The sequence below is a fragment of the Lygodium microphyllum genome, chromosome 4 (assembly GCF_053477565.2).
Source record: "Lygodium microphyllum isolate KBCC chromosome 4, Lygodium_microphyllum_v1.1.10, whole genome shotgun sequence".
Taxonomy (NCBI): Eukaryota; Viridiplantae; Streptophyta; class Polypodiopsida; order Schizaeales; family Lygodiaceae; genus Lygodium; species Lygodium microphyllum.
The window spans coordinates 93,743,360-93,766,140 of record NC_141138.1 but is presented as its reverse complement, the minus strand read 5'-3'; the positions used below and the strand labels follow the sequence as shown (position 1 = coordinate 93,766,140).

The 22,781-nt window shown below is 43.5% G+C and overlaps 1 protein-coding gene across 1 annotated transcript in view; it reads left to right on the top strand.

Annotated features, from left to right (window-relative positions):
* Positions 1–1,353: 1,353 nt before the first annotated feature.
* Positions 1,354–22,781, top strand: part of LOC148037336 (putative CDP-diacylglycerol--inositol 3-phosphatidyltransferase 2) — a 71,245-nt gene continuing 49,817 nt past the window's right edge. Inside the window, exons 1-3 of the mRNA XM_087676244.1 lie at positions 1,354–1,630; positions 1,726–1,810; positions 1,891–1,940. Of these exons, the coding sequence (XP_087532370.1) occupies positions 1,585–1,630; positions 1,726–1,810; positions 1,891–1,940 (181 nt within the window). The 5' untranslated portion in view covers positions 1,354–1,584. The remainder of the gene's footprint in view (positions 1,631–1,725; positions 1,811–1,890; positions 1,941–22,781) is intronic.

Here is a 22,781-nt window from a genome sequence, read left to right as displayed (position 1 = left end):
GGTAAACCAAGTGGCATCCATATCTGACCAAAGCATAAATACAAGAGGCCTAAATGTCAAGCAGGGACAATAGGCATAGACTGGTCCAAATCATGCTAACTGAAGCTAAATGCCAATAAAGAAAGACCAAGTCAGAGCTTAATCCAAGCTCAAAAGCATTTTGGAACCAAGAAAAAGAAATTGACAACCTCCAAATACATCGATATGATCATTCAAACCTCCAAGAAGCACCTCGTATCCATGAACCAATGTATACACTAAGTAAATGAGCTTCAGTCCGCTATATTACAACAAGCAATTTACTGTTAAACGAAGCTTAAACGGTGCTCAAATCTGCTCCAAAACAGTCCCAAACATAGACATAGCATCCCATAACATCCAAGTATCATCGGGCATCAATAAGCATCAAACGGGCAATACCAAGAAGCATTAAACAGCAAATGTCAAGTGCTACCCTATTTTGACAAACCTGGGACTGTGTATACAGTAAAGGACTGAAGGGGGAAGCACTCGAATCGATCACCGAAAGTCAAGCACGAATGCCTGGAAGTCAAGCAATGCTCGGGAAGGTTGCCAAGAGTGTTGGGAAGCCGAGGAGGAGTAGGGAAAGGTTGGGGAGTAGATCAGTCGAGCCCTCTAAAAACTGCGCCGAAAATTGCGCTGGCTGTTCTTGGGGATTGGGGGATCTTCAACAGTCCTTGGGGGCACTTGGCAATGTTAAGGGGGCTCCAATGTAGCCTGGGAAGAAGCCGATGAAGGTCCGAAAGCTTGGGGAGGAGGCATGAGATCAAAACATACCTGCAAATGAAGGTGCCATGGCTACCATTGAAGCTCGGGTTGAAGCTCTTCAAATTGGGGTTGTAGAGAATGCAGGGCAAGCTCCAATGCCTTTGCTTTGAGACCAGTTGAAAGGGAAGTGGAACCCATAAGGAAGAAGCTTGGCAGTGAGAGCTATGGCGGATGGATAGCAAGAGCGAAGAGAGAGAGAGAGAGACTCAAAAGTGGAAACTCCAACAACCACAATGTGTGGCCGAGCCTTCCTTTATTCAAACTGTCACTAAAAGAATAAAGAATTAGTGACTGTGACGAGCGCCGGTCACATGCAGTGTGTAGTGGCGAATACTGTCAGTGTAGTAATACATGGGCGGCTAGGCGGATGCGCCTTTACCTCCCAATATTCTTTATTGTTTGGCAAAGGTCTCCTAAAAATGTAAATAGAATATCAATATCCACATCAAATTGTTTAATAAATAAAATGCTAAAATCTACACAGATACACGTGTCAACTTTCTTTTATTTTCTTCTCTCTTAATTTGATACGGGTATAGATAACGCTATGGGTATTTAGGGGGGAGAGAGAGAGAGAGAGAGAGGTTACACACCATGGCTTTATAGATGCCCGACCGACCCGCGCTGTAGTGGAGCGCTAGTAATAAATGGATAAAGGAATCATGATGCCACATTACACATTTATGATCTCCGGAAAATGACCTCTGTGCAACGCAATTGACTTCCATTAAGTGCAGTATCAGGGTTTAAACTTGCTAGATTATACGCAAAGACGACGGGGCGATCTCGAAAGCCATGGCGAGAACTTGGCCGATCTATCTTTACGTGCCTAATCTTATCGGTAACAAGAGTTCTTGATGCCATCGTACAGGTAAAATAAATTTCCTTGGTCACAGACCTGCATCCAGGGTGTTTTGCCCTTTTCGTTTCTTGCAGGATATGCCAGAATATCAGCCAATCTCGTTGCCTTCGCTTTGACATTCACCAATAAGAGAGTTTTTGTGGCTCTGTACCTCATCAGGTAACGGCAACACGATGGAAAGCAGCAACAGTTTCTTTATCTTGCTAAAACGACAGGTTCCTGATATCCTTGTTTTTCAGCTTCATTTGTGACGAGTTGGATGGTAGATTCGCGCGGCTTCTCAACCAGGGTGAGTCATTCTCCAGAAATGCTTCTATTTTGTTTATTTACAAAAGCTACTTCCATTCAACTTAAAGCTAGCTATTTCTGGAAAATCTATTTTTGTTGCGTATTGCTTCTTAGTAATAGGGAAGCAATGCAAGCCGGTGGACTTCATGTCAAAGTCCTTGGATACTTTTAAATATATCAACATGCCACGAGGGAACTCTCGAGGATTTCTTAGTATCCGTGTGTGAAAAGTTATTGTAGATATTAGTCCCATGGCAACTGATGGTTGTAGCTCATTACTGCATATTAGAAAGAAAGGGCAAGAATGGGCTATGTTCGTTAGCCAAGTGCTTAATATTAGCAAAGTCAATCTTCTAATGATAGATGATGCATGTCCTTCAAAGTATTTCTTTTGGTCTATTCATCAATGACTGCTCTCTAGGTAGCAAGTGAGTTTATAATTATTGGAAGACCGTTTGGCTGGAATGACTATTGAACTTAGTATCATGGTAAATTGACATGTCCTTGGGCAGTCCATACAACTTGTATAAGGATTGTTTTTATCATGTGCTTGGAAAAAGCTTTCATATGATATCCATATTTGGGTGTTCCTAAATTTAGGGGGTTCTAAATTTTAGGTCTTGAAATTTTAGGAGCCTTAGATTGGCATTAAAATGTTAACCATATTTGGCGGTTTCGATTCTTGATAGTTCTTGTGCAAGCTTCATGGTGTCCTACCACTTGTAAATTTTTAGGACATGTGGTTGGACACTTGTCTTGTGCTACTCTGCTTTTCTTCTTGGCACTAGTCTTTCTTTCACCTATAAAAAGAGTTTGTTTTGGCTCATTCGACATTAGTTCTCTTTGCTATAAACTCATGTATAGTAGCTGAAGTGTGAGAGTGCGTGGCGGAAAGAAAAGCGAACATGGAGAGAAGAAAGAGACTAAAAGAACATAGGAGAGAAGGAATAAATTGACCGCAATGGGATAAAGATATAAGGTTGCAATGGTCAATTCTAACACATAGCATTGATGAATGTATGAGAAGGTAGGCCACCCAAACTAGGACACGACTGGTAATCAAGTGGCTAGGTCCATAATACGGGTGTGTAGGACAACCTATGCTAAAAAAGAAATATACTACTGTACCCTTTATGTAAAGATGTAAAGTGTCTAAAGTACATAATGTGACAAAGACTATTAGAGTTCCTAATGTCCTTGTTCTTAGATTTAGACTCACAAGTAGGAGATGATAGTACAAGACACACATGTTTACTAATTCATCCTCTCAAATCTTGGATTTGGCAAAAGGCCAAACAAGATGCGGAGTTGAGAATGGTAAGAAGAGTATCGATAAAGTCTATCAATGAAGAATGCTAGCCAAGGAGCAAGACTCCCTCTCTAGATGAAAGCTCAATCCAATGTAAAGCCACCATAGGCCAACGGAAATGGAGAGGCCTCCAACAGATCACTCTAAAAACTCTAGTCGGGAATGGGTGAGCGAAGCCCATGATTGTGAGACAATAGTGAGGAACTGTTGAAGGCACCATAACCTATTAAGAAGCAATAGGGACTAAGGGCTAAGTGGCAAGGAATTGTGGCTCGATGACAAAGGAAAGAGGTTGTTGCATAAAAGAAAGGCTCGAGGTAGATTATAATCCTTGAAGCAACTTCTCAAGTTCCTAGGTATCCCTTGTGAAGATATGCTAGGGTTTGCACTGAGAAAATGTGATATGCACGACTAAGACTTAAACACAAAGACTTAGATAGAGAAGCAAAGCTTAAATCCTAAGAACAAAATGCAAATGCAAACACAAAAATCAAAACTCAAACACAAAGACAAACATGGAGAGAAGAAACTTTGAAGTGAATGAATGCTATAACCGAATGTAAGAGTATATAGAATGCCCAAGGGCAGAGCGATGAAGTGTCGAAGAGCAACATCAACTGGAGATGGATCCCAAGTACTATGACTACCGGTCAAAGTGATGGAAGGTGAGAAAAATGCCAAACATCGATCGACGAAGGGTCAGAAGACAGGCAACAGTAGGGACGGTGTTTGATGTAGTGGGTGGCACCAGAAAGTTGCAAATGTAGCGATGATTCAAATATCAGTAGGATGGAGAGGTCACTGGTTGCTGCCAGGTGGAGAAAAGGGCCAAATGCTGGTTGCACACTAACGCCTGATGTAGAGGAAGGGCTGCTACTTGTCACTAGGTTGATAGAGTGTTGAATGCAAGTTGGATGAGCTAGTGATGACAAATGGATTAAATGTAGCAGAGGAGTCAGAACCTGCACAAAAGGGATGAGGCTGAACGGTGAGTAGCTTGTCTATTTATAGTAGTTGAAGGGTGCCCTAAAAATTAGGGTTTGGGAGAACCATTAAAACTCTCTCAAATTGTGTACCAAATTTGCGATTTTCACTAATTAAATGTGTTTTGAAGCTATTTAAACATACTAATGAGTTGTAAATTATAACATCTCCTCTTAGGCCCAAAACTAAGTTGAAAAGGGAAGGCCAACAATATTTACTCCAAGGTGTCCTACCCCAAAGTAGCTAGGGCATTAGATAAGGATGCATGGTGGTTCCTAGTGGCCTACCAAGACTACAGAGGCAATGGTTATCTAACCAAGGGAGTCCAAGTATTCACCCTAGAGAGGGTAGGGCATTGGACAAATGTGCTCGTTGGTTGCCTCGTGGCCTACCAAGCTCTACAAAGATGGATGGAACCACATTGAACTTTCTCATGGGAAAATTGTTCACTTGCCCAAGGGCCCTTTACAAAAATCATGAAATCATGCAATGCGTAGAGGAAGGTATGATTGGGGGGGAGGGGGGGAGAAGCCAATGTCAAAGACAAGTGCCAAAACTTGTAGATTACCAAGAAGGGCAGAAACCACCTCTCAACCGGGATATTGATGTTGAAGAAGGAAGAGGAGTCTGAGGATGTTGGTTGTTGTGTGGTGTTGAGAACCATGTGGATGAAAATGATGAAGCAACTTGATTGGAAGAGTAATGATAGAAGTCATCTTCATGATAGCATTAAGAGAGATGCTGCATAATCCACCGCAAGAGGGGAAGCCTTCATGCTGGTAAGAGCAAAACTCCAAGTAGATGGAACTATGAAAGCAATGGCGCGCAACTTATCTCTAGCTCAAGAAGGATCAGTGCAAATCTGCATGTTAGCCCTACAGTGAAATACAAAGCCCTACAAAAGAGATCAAAACTTAAAACGCAGAGGTGAGTAGCGATATGTTCCAAGAAAAGCAAAATTGAAAATAAAGGAAGGTAAAGCTAAGTGCAATGCAACGAGTGTGTAAGTATGCATCGGAAGTCTAAAAAGGGAAAGACGGCCATTGTTGCCTATATTGAGGTGGGCAAGTGGTTCCTAGAAGATGCAATGGATACCCTAGGAATGAATGTGTAAAGAGCAATAGGTGACCTAATAGTAGATCAATCAGCTAATCCTTCAAGATTAGTGAAGGAGATAGGCTGCTGAGACTATCCATATACCACATGTCTAGTAGCCATCAGGGTAGATGGAGCAGATGGTGCAATAGTGGAGACATAGCTCCATTTAATTGGCTAGTCCGAGTGGAGGCAGTCGCAGCAATTTGCTCCGGTTTTCTAGGTGGAAGACCATGGGCCTTGGTACAACACTTGTCCACATGGGCCGACCTTTGACAATGTGTGCAAAACCTACTTTTCTTAAGAATTTGCTGCCAAAGGGGTTGTTTATCTTTGGTTCTATTGGAGGATGGGTGTCATCCGTGTTTTGGCTTGCTTTTGCATTTTGCAAGTTCTTGCCACTGTTGGTTTTCCCTCTCGAAGAAGAGGCAACCAACCCTCATCCCTTTAAATTAATATATGTGGAGGACTTCTTGTGGACTTGATCGTGTAGCCTCGCATAATGCAAGAATTGACACTCAAACTCATAGAAGGTCAGTAATCTAGGTAGCGAGACAATGTTGGATAAAATGGAAGTATTTTTTCAATAACTTGTTTAAGAATAATCTAATCGGATCGTTGTTTGACTTCGGGGAGCTAGTAGTATCAAACTCGATGAGTAATTGTTGATATTCAGCCAACTTGACTTTCAGATCATCCCCTTAATGGAAAACTTCTGAAGCTCAAAATCGAGATTGATTCATCAAGTGCGATCTCTGCTGCATAGCGGTCAATGAGATGACTCAAATGCTTAGATGCGAGGGAAAAATGTTGTAACTGAGAGTGAAACTTAGGAAGCAACCCCTATATTAACTCAACATTGGTTGTAGCATTGTGGGCTTTCCATTGGCGGATGTGATTGGGGTGAGCTAATGAAGGGTCTATACCAGTGATTCCAAAGTCCTTGGGATTCAAGCATTTGTTATATGAAGTTCAACCAAGTGGTACAAATTGACCTATTGAAACAAGTCTTATCTGTGAAGGCACTCTTGGCAGTTGCAATAGGAGTGGTAGTGCTAGGAGATAGAGGTGTGTAATGGGGATATGGTGGATAAGGGTGATAGAGTGGAGTGGAGTACACATGGGAGGGAATCCTAGAGTGCCCACCATATATATAAGAAGTGTGCATAGCGGATCCAAATGTGGGTAGGGGTGGAATGGGCATGGGCATGGGTATGGGATGTTGAGCTAAAAATGCATTAGCTTCACTTAAATAGCCCCAAAACATGCTTAACTAAGGAAAAAACCTTGTTTATTTAAAATGAAATGCGTTCCTAGAGAGTGTCTATATCCCATAAGCACAAATCCACTTGGGAGGGCCCAAACTTTCTATAAATAGGTATGTTGCCCTCTATTTAGCCTCAATCTCGTTTTTGCAGGTTTCAGGTGTTTTCAGCTTGCTACCCATACCCCATTCGCAGAGAACATCACAGTCCAAGCTGTCCGTCATCCAGCTGTTGTACAACTTGCCACGTCAGCTTACTGTTGCGTTTTTAAGCCCTAGCTGCTGCCCTATAGATTTTCTCTCTCCTCCAGCTATTGCCATCATCTCCTCAGCTTGCCGCTGCTGTGTTACTTCTTGCAGCTTGCGTTTGCTGTTTTCTCTCTCCTCTCATGTGCGTTTTTAGTATTTCTCTCTCTTGCATTGCCGTTTGCATTTGATCCACCCTTCTTTGGCTGTGTTTGCTGGTGTTCGACATTTGGAGGCCGTCTTGCTACAATTCGGGATCCGTTTGGAGTACAACACACTCTCTAGCTCATTATCTCTACCCTGATCCTTGAGATACAAGAGTTCGAGGTACATTATTCATTCATTGCACAGTGTGTTTGCTGCACGAGCATTGTATATTTGATAGTCGTATCATTTCATTTATTCTCTGATGCATAGAGCCCAACAATGGATAGAAGATAAGTTTGAATTTCACCCTTTAGGTTCGGTGCACCAATCTATTGACCATGTAGGAAGGGCGAAACCTCCACTTAGGATTGGCCATCCGCAAGTGGAAATTGGCATAGAGTACACTCCATTGCCTTCATACTTATTCTCTCCGATGCCATGGCCTCTTTGGGGTGACTACTTGGGCTCCCTTGGTAAGATAACCATCACCTCTGTAGTCTTAGTAGGCCATTCGGCAGCCGACGTGCACCCTACGTCCGATGCTTTGGTTGCTTTGGAGTGGGATGCCTTGGGGTAAAAGATAAAGATTAAAAAAGGGCTTGACTAGCCTACTTCTCGTGGCACCGTTATTGGGCTTAAGAGGGGGTGTTAAGCTAAAAATGCATTAGCTGTACTTAAATAGCCCAAAACATGCTTAAGGAAGAAACCTTGTTTATTTAAAAAGAAATGTGTTCCTAGAGAGTGTCTGAATTCCATAAGCACAAAACCACTTGGGAGGGTCCAAACTTTTTATAAATAGGTATGCTGCCGTCCATTCAGCCTTAATCTCATTTTTGCAGGTTTTAGGTATTTTCAGCTTGCTATCCACATCCTGTTCGTAGAGGACATCGTAGTCCAAGCTATGCATTGCAATCTTCAAAGGGTGACATTCCCCCTACTAACGATGCACCAAGAGGTGGAGTGAATGGAAGGTAAGTAGGTGGGATGGGGGACAAGAGTGCTAGAAGTGAAGATGAAAGATCCAAGTTCTAGTGTGCTTTGAGTGGAAGTGGAGTGTAATCCCCAGTTTTGGAATGAAGATGTAAGTAGATTAGAATGTGGTGGGATTGGGGAGAGTTGAAAAGTGTGGTTTACTTGCTCAAATAAAATAGATGGTAGAGATATACTTGATGAAGGGTATTTGCTTCGAGAGTCTCTATTGAAGTAAATATATTGAAAATCATATGGGTCTTGCACAACAAAAGAAGAAACAGGAGAGAGTTTTGACTCATACGACTCTAAAGGATTCTAGGAACTTTACATAAGGTCTGGTTGAGATAAAGGAGATGGATTGCGAGATTCATTGAATGTTGTGGTCTCTCCAGGATCAAAGAGATGGTCAGTTTCAATAATCGGTCCAGACAGAGTAGTAGCACTCCTTGGAGGGGTGTAAACTTGATTGTACGTGATGTGCAAGTATTTCTTAAACTCCTCATTTGTAATATGACCAAAATGTAAAGAAAAGGATAGTAAAGGTGAAGGTGTGTCTATCTTCTCCTTGAGACCCTAATGCCTTCTCAGAGCATGCAACGGTGGAGAAGCTTGATAGGGCGTCACAAGATCCCCAGAAGAAGGTGCTTGAGACATTATGAGTCAAAATTGAGTCGTGTGAGTCTTGCATGCCAAGAATCGTGTGGTGGGGGGACTTACTTGAGCTACTGTGCCAAACACACACCATACATACAAGAATAAGCTTACTCAAGAGCAGAAGAAGAGAGATGGAGATCAAAACGTTTTCTTGCTAGTTTCTTCTTTTTTCACCCACAATACAATGTACATAAAGTATAGATAAGATACAACATAAAGAAAAGTGGCTTGCTAAGTCAAACAGTGCGTAGCTGACTAAGCTTATTGATTGGCGCTATAACTATGCTAGCTACAGGTAGGTGCAACAAACTAAATATAATAAGTGATAAGTCATTGGCCATGTGAGGATCATAATGACCATCGACGTGCTAAGTGTAGACGTGCGGACCCATCTGGCCAGGTGATCCATCATCAATGTTCGCACATGTTGAGCTTGCCATCTCAATACTTCCTCTCAAGCTTAATCATATCTTTGCAACTCCAAGTAAGCTTTGAAAATTTTGAAGTTTCTTTTTACCCAATGCCCCAGTGAAAATGTCAGCAACTGTTCCTGTGTGCTGACATATACCAAGGCAATCTCTCTTGCAAGTACCTTCTCTCTCACAAAGTGATAGTGCACCTCAATGTGTTTTATCCTAGTATGGAATATTGCATTCCTAGCTAGTTATATGTTGCTCATGTTGTCACAGTGAATGATAACTAGACCATCTCCTGCACATCCAAATCACCCAATAGCTTTTGCAGCCATATCACCTCACATGTTGCCATAGCAGCATCTCTATACTCGGCCTCTATGCTTGATAAAGCAATTGTAGGTTGCTTTTTGCTGCTCTATGTAACTGTTGCACTACTAAGGGAAAACATGAATCCGCTGGTAGATCTTGTCTAACATGCTACTAGCTCAATTTGCATTTGTGTATCCAATTACTAGTACATTCTTACTTGTCTCATAAAAAAGTCCATAATGTAAAGTGGACTTCACATATCTCAATATGCGTCTAACTGCATCCAAATGCGGCTTTCTAGACATATGCATAAACTGACTGACAAGGCTAACAACATAGCTCAAGTCAGGCCTTGTGATTGCCATGTAAATTAGACTCTCTACTATCCTCCTGAACCTAGCAGGGTCTTCTATCTCATCACCAACGTCAGCACTCAACTTTACATTTTGCTCCAGTGGTACTGAAAGAGGCTTACATGTTGTCATACCATACTTGGATAACATATCTAAGCCATATTGCCTTTGGGATGGCCATATATCATCATTACATTTGATCATTTGAATACCAAGAAAGTACTTCAGCTCACCCAAATCCTTCATCTCAAACTTCTTAAAAGTCCTTAACTTTAGTAATTTGATTGTCACTGTCACCTGTAATAATTAAGTCATCCATATAGATGACTATGATGACCAAGCCTGCATCTCCCTTTCTCACATAAAGTGAGTGGTTAGTTTTCGAATCATAAAAGCCAATGTTAACAAGATACTCTTCGATCTTGTCAAACCATGCTCTAGGTGCTTGCTTTAGCCCATAGAGCGCTTTCTTTAACGTGCATATATATGTGGGATGCTCTAAATCCTTGTAACTTGTTGATTGCTCCATATACACCTCTTCTTGCAATTCATCATGCAAGAAGATATTCTTGACATCCATATGTTGCAAATTTTAATCTTTAGATGTTGCCAAAGCAATCACACATTTAATTGTTGCCATCCTAGCAATTGAGCTGAATGTTTCTTCATAATCTATGCCATATGTTTGAGCATAGCCTTTTGCAACCAGCCTAGCCTTATATCTGTTAACCAAACTATTTGCATTATGCTTGATTTTGTGAATCCACTTACATCCAACAGCTTTCTTGCCCTTAGGCAAAGGTACTAAATCCCAAGTCTTATTGGCTTTTAATGCAGCCATCTCCTTATCCATTGCTGCATCCCAATGAGCATGACCAACCACATCCTTAAAATAACTGGGCTCAACATCCTCAACTAGTTTTATGATATAAGTATAATGGTGAGCTATATAACTTTCAAAATCAAATCTTTTAACAGGATATCTGACCGTGCTAGACCTGTGTACCACTGCATGAATTAGTGGAGTCTTTACATTGCCATGCGCTCTGTATACTTGGTGTCTTGACCGAAGAAATACCAAGCTCATCATCCAAACTCTTTGAACCACTAGAATCTTCATAAAATCCCAAATGACTAGTAGATGCATCATTATCATCTAACACTTTTTTTTTTCTTTGTCTTTACCCGCGCAATATTTGTAGATCCCTTGGAAGATGTGGGCTACTCCTTAGTTTCCCATATCAAGGGCTAATTGTAGATGTAGTACCAGATGATGTTTTTGGTCTAATAAGGTTGTGTGATTGTTGCTTTTCTTTCTACACATAACTAACATGATGATGATGATGATCATCCAATGCATCACCACTAGATGCATACCAACTGCTCATCTCATAAAAAATAACATCTGTGCTTATTCTGAACTCACGTGTGACAGGGTTACAACAATGATATCCTTTCTGCTCTAAAGAGTATCCAATAAAAATGCATTTTTCGGCCTTTTGATCAAGCTTCTTTTGCAGCTCATCTGGCACATGAACATACGCAATATAGCCAAACACTTCCAAGTGTGACACATCGAGCTTCTTGTCTGTAAAGCATTCTTCGAGGGTCATTGCATGAACTGTAGTTATGGGAGTTCTGTTCATAATATAGACAGCAGTATGAATATCTTCAAAATAAAAATGTTTTAGTATTTTCTTTTAAGCCATCAATGCTTGTGCAACTTTTACAATATGCTTATTTTCTCTTTCTGTAACTCCATTTTGCTGTGGAGTGTACAGTGTACTTGCAAGTAAACTATCTCTTTATTCCATGAGATCTCAAGAAGGTACTAAACTCATTAGAGAGATACTCTTCTGCTCTATCTGGTCTCAAGGACTTAACTTTTAAGTCTATTTCTCTTTCAACAGCAGCCCTGAAAGTTTTAAAGTGCTCAAATATATCACTCTTTTCCTTTATGAAATATACCCACAGCTTCCTTGAACAATCATCAATAAACGTGACAATATGTACTGCTAACAAGAGATATATTCTTTGTAGGCCTCCAAACATCTATATGTATAGCATCAAGTATGTTTTTACCCATATCTTTGTCATGTGAAAAATGTTTGTCTTGCTTGCTTACCAAATTGGCATGCTCCACACACTTAATGAAATTTTGCAACTCTAAAAGTAGACAACCATGTAACCAATCCTTTGGATTACATAAATTTTGGCTTGTGCACATTTGCATGATGAGTCACTGTGCATAGTGATCTCTTCGGTAATCATGAGAGATACCAACTCATCAAAATCTGAAAATGGCTTCCATACATATATAGAAGTAATAAATGATTTCCAAGCCTCCTCATTATTAAGCCACTCAAAGTAGATGGAACCAAATCATCATCATCGGGCAATGCATCAATCACTGCCAAAGCATCTACAATGCTTCTCATCTTCAAAACGTACTCATTAACATACATTTTTTCTTTCTTCAAAGTATTCAACTCTTACTTGAGTTAAATTTTCCTCGCCTTTGTATTTATTGAAAACATGTTTTTAAAAATTCTCCAAGCTTCATGTGAAGTTTTTGCATTTTTGAAATGTTCCAATATAGTATTATCGATGGCTGCAGATAGCCAATATATCATCTTTTTGTCCTTTGCATTCCATTCTTTCCACATCTTTAATTCATCTATAGTCGTAGGGTTACTCAGCTTTGGCTCTTATTTTTCACTTAAAAAGAACTCATAAAGATTTTTTCCAATAAAGAAGTTCGTTACAAAGAACTTCCATGATGGGTAGTTGTTTTTGTCTAGCTTCTTAATAATGGGGATTTCACTGTTCTTTGCCAATATCCCAAAAATGATGTAACATAGCGAGCACGTCTTTTGCAACCTTTCACAAGTGTACAACAATATGCCAAGCAATCTTTTTTACTGACTACTTAACAGTACATGTAATTTGCAACTTGTTTGTAGATAAAACTTGTGTTTGCTTCGTGGCAAACACCTCAAAACTTATCTTGAAATCTGTATCTTGTGCACCCACTGTTGGCCGACATAGCCAAAATTGCAATATGCCTTGAAACTCTTGTTTTCAATCTTGTGTGTATAAACGGGGCTTGAAACAGCCTCAGATATCCGAAAAAGCAATGTGCAAGCCCTAAAGAGCCTATCTGTAGAATATACAGTTCTCTTTTTGCACACCAAATCTCACAGCAATGTGAGATTTTCACTGTCTTGCTTGCCAGTGCCTCCATAGGCACTTGTCAGAGTGTAGCGGTGCGGAAGCGTAGGACTGAGAGAGAGAGAGAACGTAGAGAGAGAAGGGAGAGAAAGAGACAGTGGATGATGAAGATCTGCTGTATAAAGAATGCTGAATACAAAGATATACACGGGTGCAGTGCGTTGGACTGCGTGTCTCCACCTCGACGATGCAACCTGCTGTCCACCTCGAAGTCTGCTGCAGTCTGCACTGTCTGCTGTCTGAAATCTGTGAACAGAGACAGAAATTGCGCGTCACCGGTCTGTAATCTGCGTCAGAGAAGTGTATAAGACTGCTGGGAACGTCGGGTATAAATAGCCAAGATCTGCCAGAAAATAGGGCGCCAGAAATACCCTGTCGGCTGCATTAAATGCAGCCGACTAATTGTACAGGTTGGACTGCCACGTGGCAGTCCGACTGCACACCTGTCCGACTGCACTCTGCCTCCTGCCTGGCTGCCTCCTGCCTGGCTGTGATCTCTAACACCCCCTCTCAGAGCCGGGGCAGGGCAGAAGCCTGAGGGATCTGGAATGTCTCCGAAGTAGAGCCTGAGGAAGTGCCTTCGTAAACAAATCCGCAAGATTGTCCTCCGTCTTGCAATACTTCACAGTGATGGTCTCATCCAGAAGCTTTTCTCGGATGAAGTGGTACTGGATCTCAATGTGCTTTGTCCGGGCATGAAAAACAGGATTCCTTGCCAAGGCAATGCAACTCTCATTGTCACATCACAGCAATGTAGGACGAGTCTGGGGGCACCCAAGCTCCTCCAATAATCTCCGAAGCCACACAACCTCGCATGCGGTGGAAGACGTGGCCCGATACTCCGCCTCAGTAGACGAAAGGGCTACCGTGGGCTGCTTCTTGCTACTCCATGAAATAACACCTGCACCCAAAGTAAAACAGTAACCTGTAGTAGACCGCCTGTGGTCCACGTCACCGGCCCAATCCGAGTCGCTCCAACCTGCAAGTACAAGATCAGACCCATCTGTCCCTGCGGGGTAATGAATCCCTAAATCAGACGTCCCCCTCAGATACCGAAGTATCCTCTGAGCAGCCTGCCAATGCACCGTCTTAGGTTCACTCATGAACCCTGCCAAGAGCCCAATAGCAAAACATAGATCAACCCTCGTGTTGAGAAGCCAAATCAAGGACCCAATCAACTGTCGATAGCGGGACGCATCCGCCAAAGGAGAAGCTGAATGGGAAGTGGCCTTCCAGTTCGGATCCATAGGAGTAGAGAGGGCCCGATAATCCTCCATGTCAAAAGACACCAAGAGCTCCTGTACATATCTCTGTTGAGAGATAAAGATCCCCCTCTGAGACTGATAAATCTCATGGCCCAAAAAGAAATGGAGTAGACCCAAATCCGTCATCTCGAACGTCCGATGTAAAGCTGACTTCGTCTCCTGGACTTGCTGTGCATCATCACCTGTGACAATCAAATCATCAACATATAATACAAATAGCACACAACCATCCTCGGAAGTGTGAACATACAGCTGCGGATTGGCCTTGGACCGCCGATATCCCAACTGAGATTGGAGGAACGAATCAATCTTCTCGTTCCATGCACGCGGAGCCTGCTTGAGGCCATACAAGGCCTTCTTCAACCTGTAGACTTTCCCATCTAAAGAACCAAAGCCAGGAGGTTGCTCAACATAGATCTCCTCCTTCAAATCACCATTCAGGAAGGCCGACTTCACATCCAATTGATAAACAGGCCATCTCCTATGGCCAACCAAAGCAAGAACAGCTCTAATGGTCGCCATACGAGCTGTGGGGGCAAAAGTGTCATGACAGTCAATCCCTGGGCACTGTGCAAAACCTTTAGCAACAAGGCGAGCCTTGTGCTTATCCAAAGTACCATCACTGAGATATTTGGTCTTGAAGACCCACTTGACTCCAATCACCTTCTTCTTCGGGGGGCGGGGCATGAGTGACCAAGTGCCATTCCTCTCAATAGCCTCCAACTCGGCTTCCATAGCTTTCTTCCATGGGGCGGACTGTAAAGCCTCCTTCACGGAGGTGGGCTCTCGATCCTGCATCACACGGGTCATCAAACAATAGTTGGAGCAAACCAGCTCCGTAGAATGTGCCTGGTGCCTCCGTGACCGCCGCGGACCATCCTGCGGTCCCCACTCCTCAGGAACCCCCTCGATCCCTGAATCACGGAGTGTGTCACGGGCCCAGCGAGGAGGAGGCCGAACCTCCCCTCGTCGTTCTCCATCAGCAGAAGACTCGGGAATATCCACCGGTGGTAACTCCTCAGAGGTGTCCGGTGGAACTATAGACTCTGTGTTAGAAACAGAATCCTAATCAAAAGGTACGGGCTCCAGTGGAACTGTAGAAGGAGCCCAACTCTCCCCTGGATCTCCAAGAACGGGATGCTCCTCACCCGTTGAAGTAGCCGGAACCTCCACAAACTGCACATCATGGCTAGTGTACACATCCCGCTTGACGGGATCATACAGTCGGTAGCCTTGGGATTGGGAGTTGTAGCCAACAAATACCTGTTTTCGGGAAGCCGCTTCAAATTTATCACGGTGAGCCTTGGGAATGTGAACATAGGCATCACACCCAAAGACATGAAAGTAAGAAACATCTGGCTTCGTCCCAAAATAAGCCTCAAATGGAGTCATCCCTTCCACGGCCGAAGTAGGGGATCGATTAAGGATGTGGATTGCAGTAGCGACAGCCTCGGCCCACAGAACCTGAGGGGTCTGTCGGTGCTCCATCATGGTGTGCGCCATCTCGATCACACTGCGGTTCTTCCGTTCAAGAATACCATTTTCTTGAGGAGTATTGGTATTGGCAAACTCCTGGTGAATTCCTCTATCTGCACAAAACCGAGCAAACTCATTAGACACAAATTCACCTCCCTTGTCGGATCGCAAGGTCTTTAACTTCCGGCCTGATCGGTTCTCCTCAAAGAGAAGCCAATCCTTGAAGTGCGAGAAAGCTTCTGACTTTAATGCCAAAAAATAGGCCCATGTCATCCTGCTATAGTCATCCACGATCAGCATGAAGTGCGAGCTTCCACACAGGGACTCATTCCTCATAGGGCCACATAGATCCGTAGATACTAGCTCCATCAGTGAAGTAGACCGCTGCGAAGCTGTGTGGGGAATGGCATCCCTATGCTGCTTCCCCCGAATGCAGGAGACACATGGTTGTTGGCTCACCACTATATCCGGCAACCCTCGAACAAGCTGTCCACGTGACGCCCTCCGAAGATAGTCATAGTTCAGGTGACCAAACCGAGCATGCCATAATTCTGACTGTGACTGTGAGGTAAGAAGAAGAGTAGAGAGGGCAGTGGAAGACTTAAGTTTGTAAATGCCGTTCTCCTCATATCCAAATGAGAGAACCTTCCTCGATCCACGATCAAGGACTCGCACCGTAGAACTGTCAAACTCCACCAAAAGACCAAGGGAGCAAATCTTATGAACTGAAAAGACCAAAAGACCAAGGGAGCAAATCTTATGAACTGTCAAACTCCACCAAAAGACCAAGGGAGCAAATCATGGTGCGCGCCATCTCGATCACACTGCGGTTCTTCCGTTCAAGAATACCATTTTCTTGAGGAGTATTGGTATTGGCAAACTCCTGGTGAATTCCTCTATCTGCACAAAACCGAGCAAACTCATTAGACACAAATTCACCTCCCTTGTCGGATCGCAAGGTCTTCAACTTCCGGCCTAATCGGTTCTCCTCAAAGAGAAGCCAATCCTTGAAGTGCGAGAAAGCTTCTGACTTTAATGCCAAAAAATAGGCCCATGTCATCCTGCTATAGTCATCCACGATCAGCATGAAGTACGAGCTCCCACGCAGGGACTCATTCCTCATAGGGCCACATAGATCCGTAGATACTAGCTCCATCGGTGAAGTAGACCGCCGCGAAGCTATGTGGGGAATGGCATCCCTATGCTGCTTCCCCCGAATGCAGGAGACACATGGTTGCTGGCTCACCACTATATCCGGCAATCCTCGAACAAGCTGTCCACGTGACGCCCTCCGAAGATAGTCATAGTTTAGGTGACCAAACCGAGCATGCCATAATTCTGACTGTGACTGTGAGGTAAGAAGAAGAGTAGAGAGGGCAGTGGAAGACTTCAGTTTGTAAATGCTGTTCTCCTCATATCCAGATGAGAGAACCTTCCTCGATCCACGATCAAGGACTCGCACCGTAGAACTGTCAAACTCCACCAAAAGACCAAGGGAGCAAATCTTATGAACTGAAAGGAGATGGTACCCTAACCCTGGTAAATGCAAAACCTCTGAGGTATGGGTACCACCTCGTCCATCCGGAATAAGTTGCATCTTACCCCGACCTGCAACAGAAACTGAAGAGCTGTCTCCAATGAGAATCTGCCCACGCGAGGGTCGCAGCTGGGCAACACCATCTGATGAAGGAGTCATGTGCCGTGAGGCACCACTATCAACAATCCACTCTCGAGCTTGGGGAGCCGTCATCACAGCATCAGAAGCATTCGGTGAAGCGTCCTCAATGACAGCTAGATGAAGAAATGCAGCTGATGAGGGTGCAGCCACCGCTCCAGAATCCTTGGTGTCCTTCTTCTTGGTGTCCTTCGTGTCTTTGTCAGGGCAATCCTTTTTCCAATGGCCAGTCTTTCCACAAATATGGCATGTGGAGTCTTTGTCCTTGTCCTTCTCCTTGTCCTTCGTGGACTTGTTATCCCCCTTCTTCTTCTTTTGGTCCTTCCCCTTCTTCTGAGAGGCTTGACCTGTCAGCGCCTCCGACTTGGAAGCATTCTGTCCCTTTAACTGTTCCTCTTGGTCCAAGACCATAGGAACCAACTCTTCCCACTGAAGAGTAGACTCTCGCCCCGAAGCAATAAGGGCAGAGTAAAATGTACCGAATCGTGGCGGCAACTGGGACAATAGTGTGATCGCCATGTCTTCGGAGGAAATCGGCTTCCCCGCATTCTGAACCTGCATCTGTAGCTGCCTTAGCTTGTTAATGTGCTCCCGTAGTGAAGAAGACTTATTTACGGACAAGGTCCGCATCTGTACCTCCAAAGAAACCCTCTTCATCAGGGTCATCCGATTGTACATTTGATCAAGCTCCAGCCATATCTCCCGAGCCACCGTCAAGTGCTCGATGTGAGCGATCACGGCTGTAGTGCATGATAGAAAGAGAAAGGATCGAATCCTAGCATTCAGTTTGTCCCAATGAGATTGGGCCTTGGCCAACTCCGCACGAGCATCGGAAGAGAGTTTGGACTCATCTCTTACCGAGGGCCGGTCAATCTCCTCCTGTACCAACTCCTCCAAATCATAGGACTCAAGGATGGCCAACATCATGACGTGCCAAATGCGGTAGTTGTCGCCGTCGAGCTTCTGATCTGTAGGAAGAGCCGGTAAGACAGGCACCTTCTGGTCCATAATCGCCTGGAACTCCAAGTCCATCTCTGTAGACATCTTCACCTGCAATGCCTTCACAAACGCAAAAGCAGCCCCCTCTGACTGGGAAAACTCAGCCTGCTAAGGCTCTTCCGCGTCCTGAAGCTTCTTCACCCGCCGGAGGCGATGAAAAAGCAAAACCTGCACTTGTAGGCTGAAAACTCAAACTTCCTCCGCGTCAAAGAGCAGTAAACAGCAGCAAATCCACCACCTGTACTCCTTTCCTGTGCGCCCACACTCGTTTCAGCCTTGTTCCAAGGCGCAGCCCTCCTGTCTGCCCTTAAACGCAAAAAACGCAAATTTGTGTCGCGATGGAAACTCCTCTTCAGGTTGATTCTGCGCTCAGTCAGCCCTCAAACACTGCTCTGATACCATGTCAGAGTGCAGCGGTGCGGAAGCGTAGGACTGAGAGAGAGAGAGAACGCAGAGAGAGAAGGGAGAGAGAGACAGTGGACGATGAAGATCTGCTGTATAAAGAATGCTGAATACAAAGATATACACGGGCGCAGTGCGCTGGACTGCGTGTCTCCACCTCGATGATGCAACTTGCTGTCCACCTCGAAGTCTGCTGCAGTCTGCACTGTCTGCTGTCTGAAATCTGTGAACAGAGACAGAAACTGCGCGTCACTGGTCTGTAATCTGCGTCAGAGAAGTGTATAAGACTGCTGGGAACGTCGGGTATAAATAGCCGAGATCTGCCAGAAAATAGGGCGCCAGAAATACCCTGTCGGCTGCATTAAATGCAGCCGACTGACTGTACAAGTCGGACTGCCACGTGGCAGTCTGACTGCACACCTGTCCGACTGCACTCTGCCTCCTGCCTGGCTGTGATCTCTAACAGCACTATCCAAGAGAAAGAGTGGAAGAATGAGAGAGCTTCTTACCCGTTGTTTGCTTGCTTGAATTCTTGCTTCTTCTTTACTTCAATATTCAAAACCATCCTCTCTTAGTGGTGCCGCTTTGATGCCATATCAAGAATCACATGGTGGGGGGACTTGCTTGAGCTGTTGTAACCAGCCTTCCTCCTTGGATAGGTGGTAAATCCCTGATTACAACTTAATTACAACAGCAAATAATAAATGCAAATCTGAAAATACAAATTTACCTAGTGATCTTGGACAATGCGCACCCGATTGGCCCCAAAATTGGCGCCCCTTTTTGTATTTCTTTAGCTTTATTGAAGAAAAGTTTGATTTACAATGAGATTCTCTCGATCCCCTTCGTAATTCAAACTTTTCTTACTGTCCAAAGTAACCAGTAAGTCTTCATTCTGATTTATCCCTTGATTTGGGCACTTGATTGGCCTTCACCCGCTTTGATGGAGATGGAAAATGCCCCAAATTCAATTATTTGCTGGTCCCTCCACTTGAATAGCTAAAAACAGCTTTAGCCTTGTTTTCTTGGAGCTTCCAATTTCTTGCACGCTTCTCGAAGCTGTTGCTAAACCCTAATTTTTGCAGCAAATTAGGGTTTACAGCAGAGAAATCTGCAATTTCTCAGCCTCCAAGGGTCCAAATGCTGAGATCTTCGGAGCAAGGCTGTGAAATGGCCGGGAGATGAGAGAGAAAGTTGTAGAGAGAGAAAATTCAGAGTTTTGTTGCGAAGAATGACTGAAAATCAGTCAAATGCAGCGGCTGCCTTGCCACAACAGCTTGTATATGCAAAGAATTGAAGAAAATCAGTCATTTATTGTTGCTACCCTGTCTCAACAGCTTGTAGATGCTGTCACCTGCTTTTGATTGGTCTTCTCCTATCCCTGGCTGTCTCAGAAGGTCCTCCAATGGCTGCAAATCAGACCAGTAGTATCTCCTCTCTCCCTCTTGCAGGCTGAATGCACTAAAAATGCCTCTCTCCAGCCTTTAAGGACGTTTTTCAGTCTTGCATGGGCATTTTTAACAAGTGACAACCTTCCCAAATGGTTATTCTAGCATTATCCATAATTAAATATTAATTTTTAGTCTTTAAATATTGAAAATTAATCTAATGATTATTTCAGTGCCCTGAAAAATAATATGACTGGCCAATAATTAAATTGGCTAGGCATCTTCCACTCCCGAGTGTCTCTGCGCCATCTTTGACCATCGGATTGGTATTAGGTACCATTAAACGCCACTTCTCTAGTGTCACCAACTGACACTTATGGCCAAATGAATGACCTAGGCCAACAATTGGCACTAGATACCACCAAGTACATGTGCGGCATAACTTATAGCAATTTTTACCTTTGACATCCTGTGATTTTCTTGGGTCTCGGGCGTAAATTTACTCCAACCCCAGTTGCACCTCACATGTGCAACATTTACTTAATCATGTGATTAAAAATTAATCCACATGTTAGGTGAGGTTTTAAAAATACATGTCCGATAGTTGCTGTGCCAAACACACCCCATACACACAAGAGAACCTCACTCAAGAACACAAGAAGAGAGATGGAGGCCAAAACGTTTTCTTGTTGGTTTCTTGTTTCGAATTTCACCTACAATACAATGTACACAAAGTATAGATAAGACAACATAAAGGAAAGTGGGCTGCTAAGTCAAACAGTGCATAACTGACTATACTAATCAATTAGTGCTATAACTATGTCAATTGTAGGTAGGTGCGACAAACTAAATATAATAAGTGATAAGTCAGTGGCCATGTGAGGACCATAATGACCAGTGACGTGGTAAGTATAGATGTGTGAACCCATTTAGCTAGGCGGTCCATCATCAATGTCCGCACGTGTTGAGCTTGCCATCTCAACATCGCACAAAGACTAGCCTCCACAATCACTGCAGGATACTTTAGAACAATACCAGCTCTGATACCATGTGAATATATGTTAGGGTTTGTACTGAGGAAACATAGAATGCATAACCAAGACTGAAACACAAAGACTTAGATAGAGACAAACAAAAATCAAACCCTAAATGCAAAATGCAAAACTCAAAACTCAAGCACAGAGACAAACATAGAGAGAAGAAACTCTGAAGTGAATGAATGTTGTAAATGAATGTAAGAGTACTAGTTGGAGTGATGAAAGGCGAGGAAAATACCAAATGTTGATCAGCAGAGGGTCAAAAGACTTAGGTGACATAAGAAATGATGTTTGATGCTGTGGACAGCACTAGAAAGCTGCAAACACAGCAATGATGTAGCTGCCAGTATGATGAAGTTGGTCGCTAGTTGCTGCTAGGTGGAGAAAGGGACCAAACGTAGCCTGCACACTAAAGCTTGATGTAGAGGGAGGGCTGCTACTTGTTGCTAGGCTGACGGAGTATCAAATGCAGGCTGGAGGAGATAGTTTGTGAGCTGGTGATGGCAAATGGATCAAACACAGCAGAGGAGTGAGAAAGTGCACAAAGGGGATGAGGTTGAATGGTGGGCAGCTTGCCTATTTTGTAGATGTTGAAGGGTGATCCAAATATGAGGGCTTTGGGACACCATTGAAACTCTCTCAAGCTGTGTCTTAAATTTGTATTTTTAATTAATTAAGCGTGTTTTGGGGCTGTTTAAAGATGCTTATCAGTTCTAAAGCGTGTTTTAGCTCAACATCCCCCTTTGAAACACAAAAGGGTCGAGAATCCATAGTTGCATCGTTGATATCATCCCCCTCACAAAGGGATGGAGGTACGAGGGAACCACCAAAGTAGACGGTGGGGATGGGATGGAACCTGTGAAAAGGGTGGTGCACAATTGGGAACAAGTGCAATAATGTGAACCTACCTCAAAGGGCCTTGTAAAAGGGAAGGGAAATGGAGCCTCTCTCTTACAACTTGTCACAAGAGTGGCTCTTGCAAAAGAATCCTCGATAGAGACGACCCTTATGTTGAAAATAACTCAGGTCTCAAGTCTTGTAAGGCCATAAACTGAGAGAAGATGGAAACCCAAGTCTAGAACATGTAGGGCCTTTGAGATAGAGCATAACAAATGGTCAAATAATAGAGGCAAGTTATCACACTACTAATAGGTACCAAAGAAATGCCACAAAAAATGACCATACCTTGTGATGAATGGAAATCTTGCAGTAAGTCTCCTTGAGGAGTCATATGACTTGATGCATTGTCCTTGATGACCCAAGGACGCTCAGAAGATGAGATAGCTAGAGGAGGCTTCTCCACTCCATGAATGTGAAGAAACACAAACTTAGTGGTAATAGCTAGTATCAAAGTAGAGGTGGATGGAGGCTCCGATGTAGATCCACCCTTTGCTCTCGGATCAAGACGAGTGTTTCTTCCAATACTTCTCCTCAGAGTGCAAGATCTTCTTATAGTGGGGACATTGGGGATATCCTTTGCGCTCCCCCTAGAATCTATATTAAGTTTGAAGATGACTGTGATTTCTTCTTCTTTTCTTTTTTTTGCCATAGAAAACCTTAGATGAGACCTCAAGGGGGGACCATGAAAGAGGTTTTAGGGAATACTACCCTACCACCAAA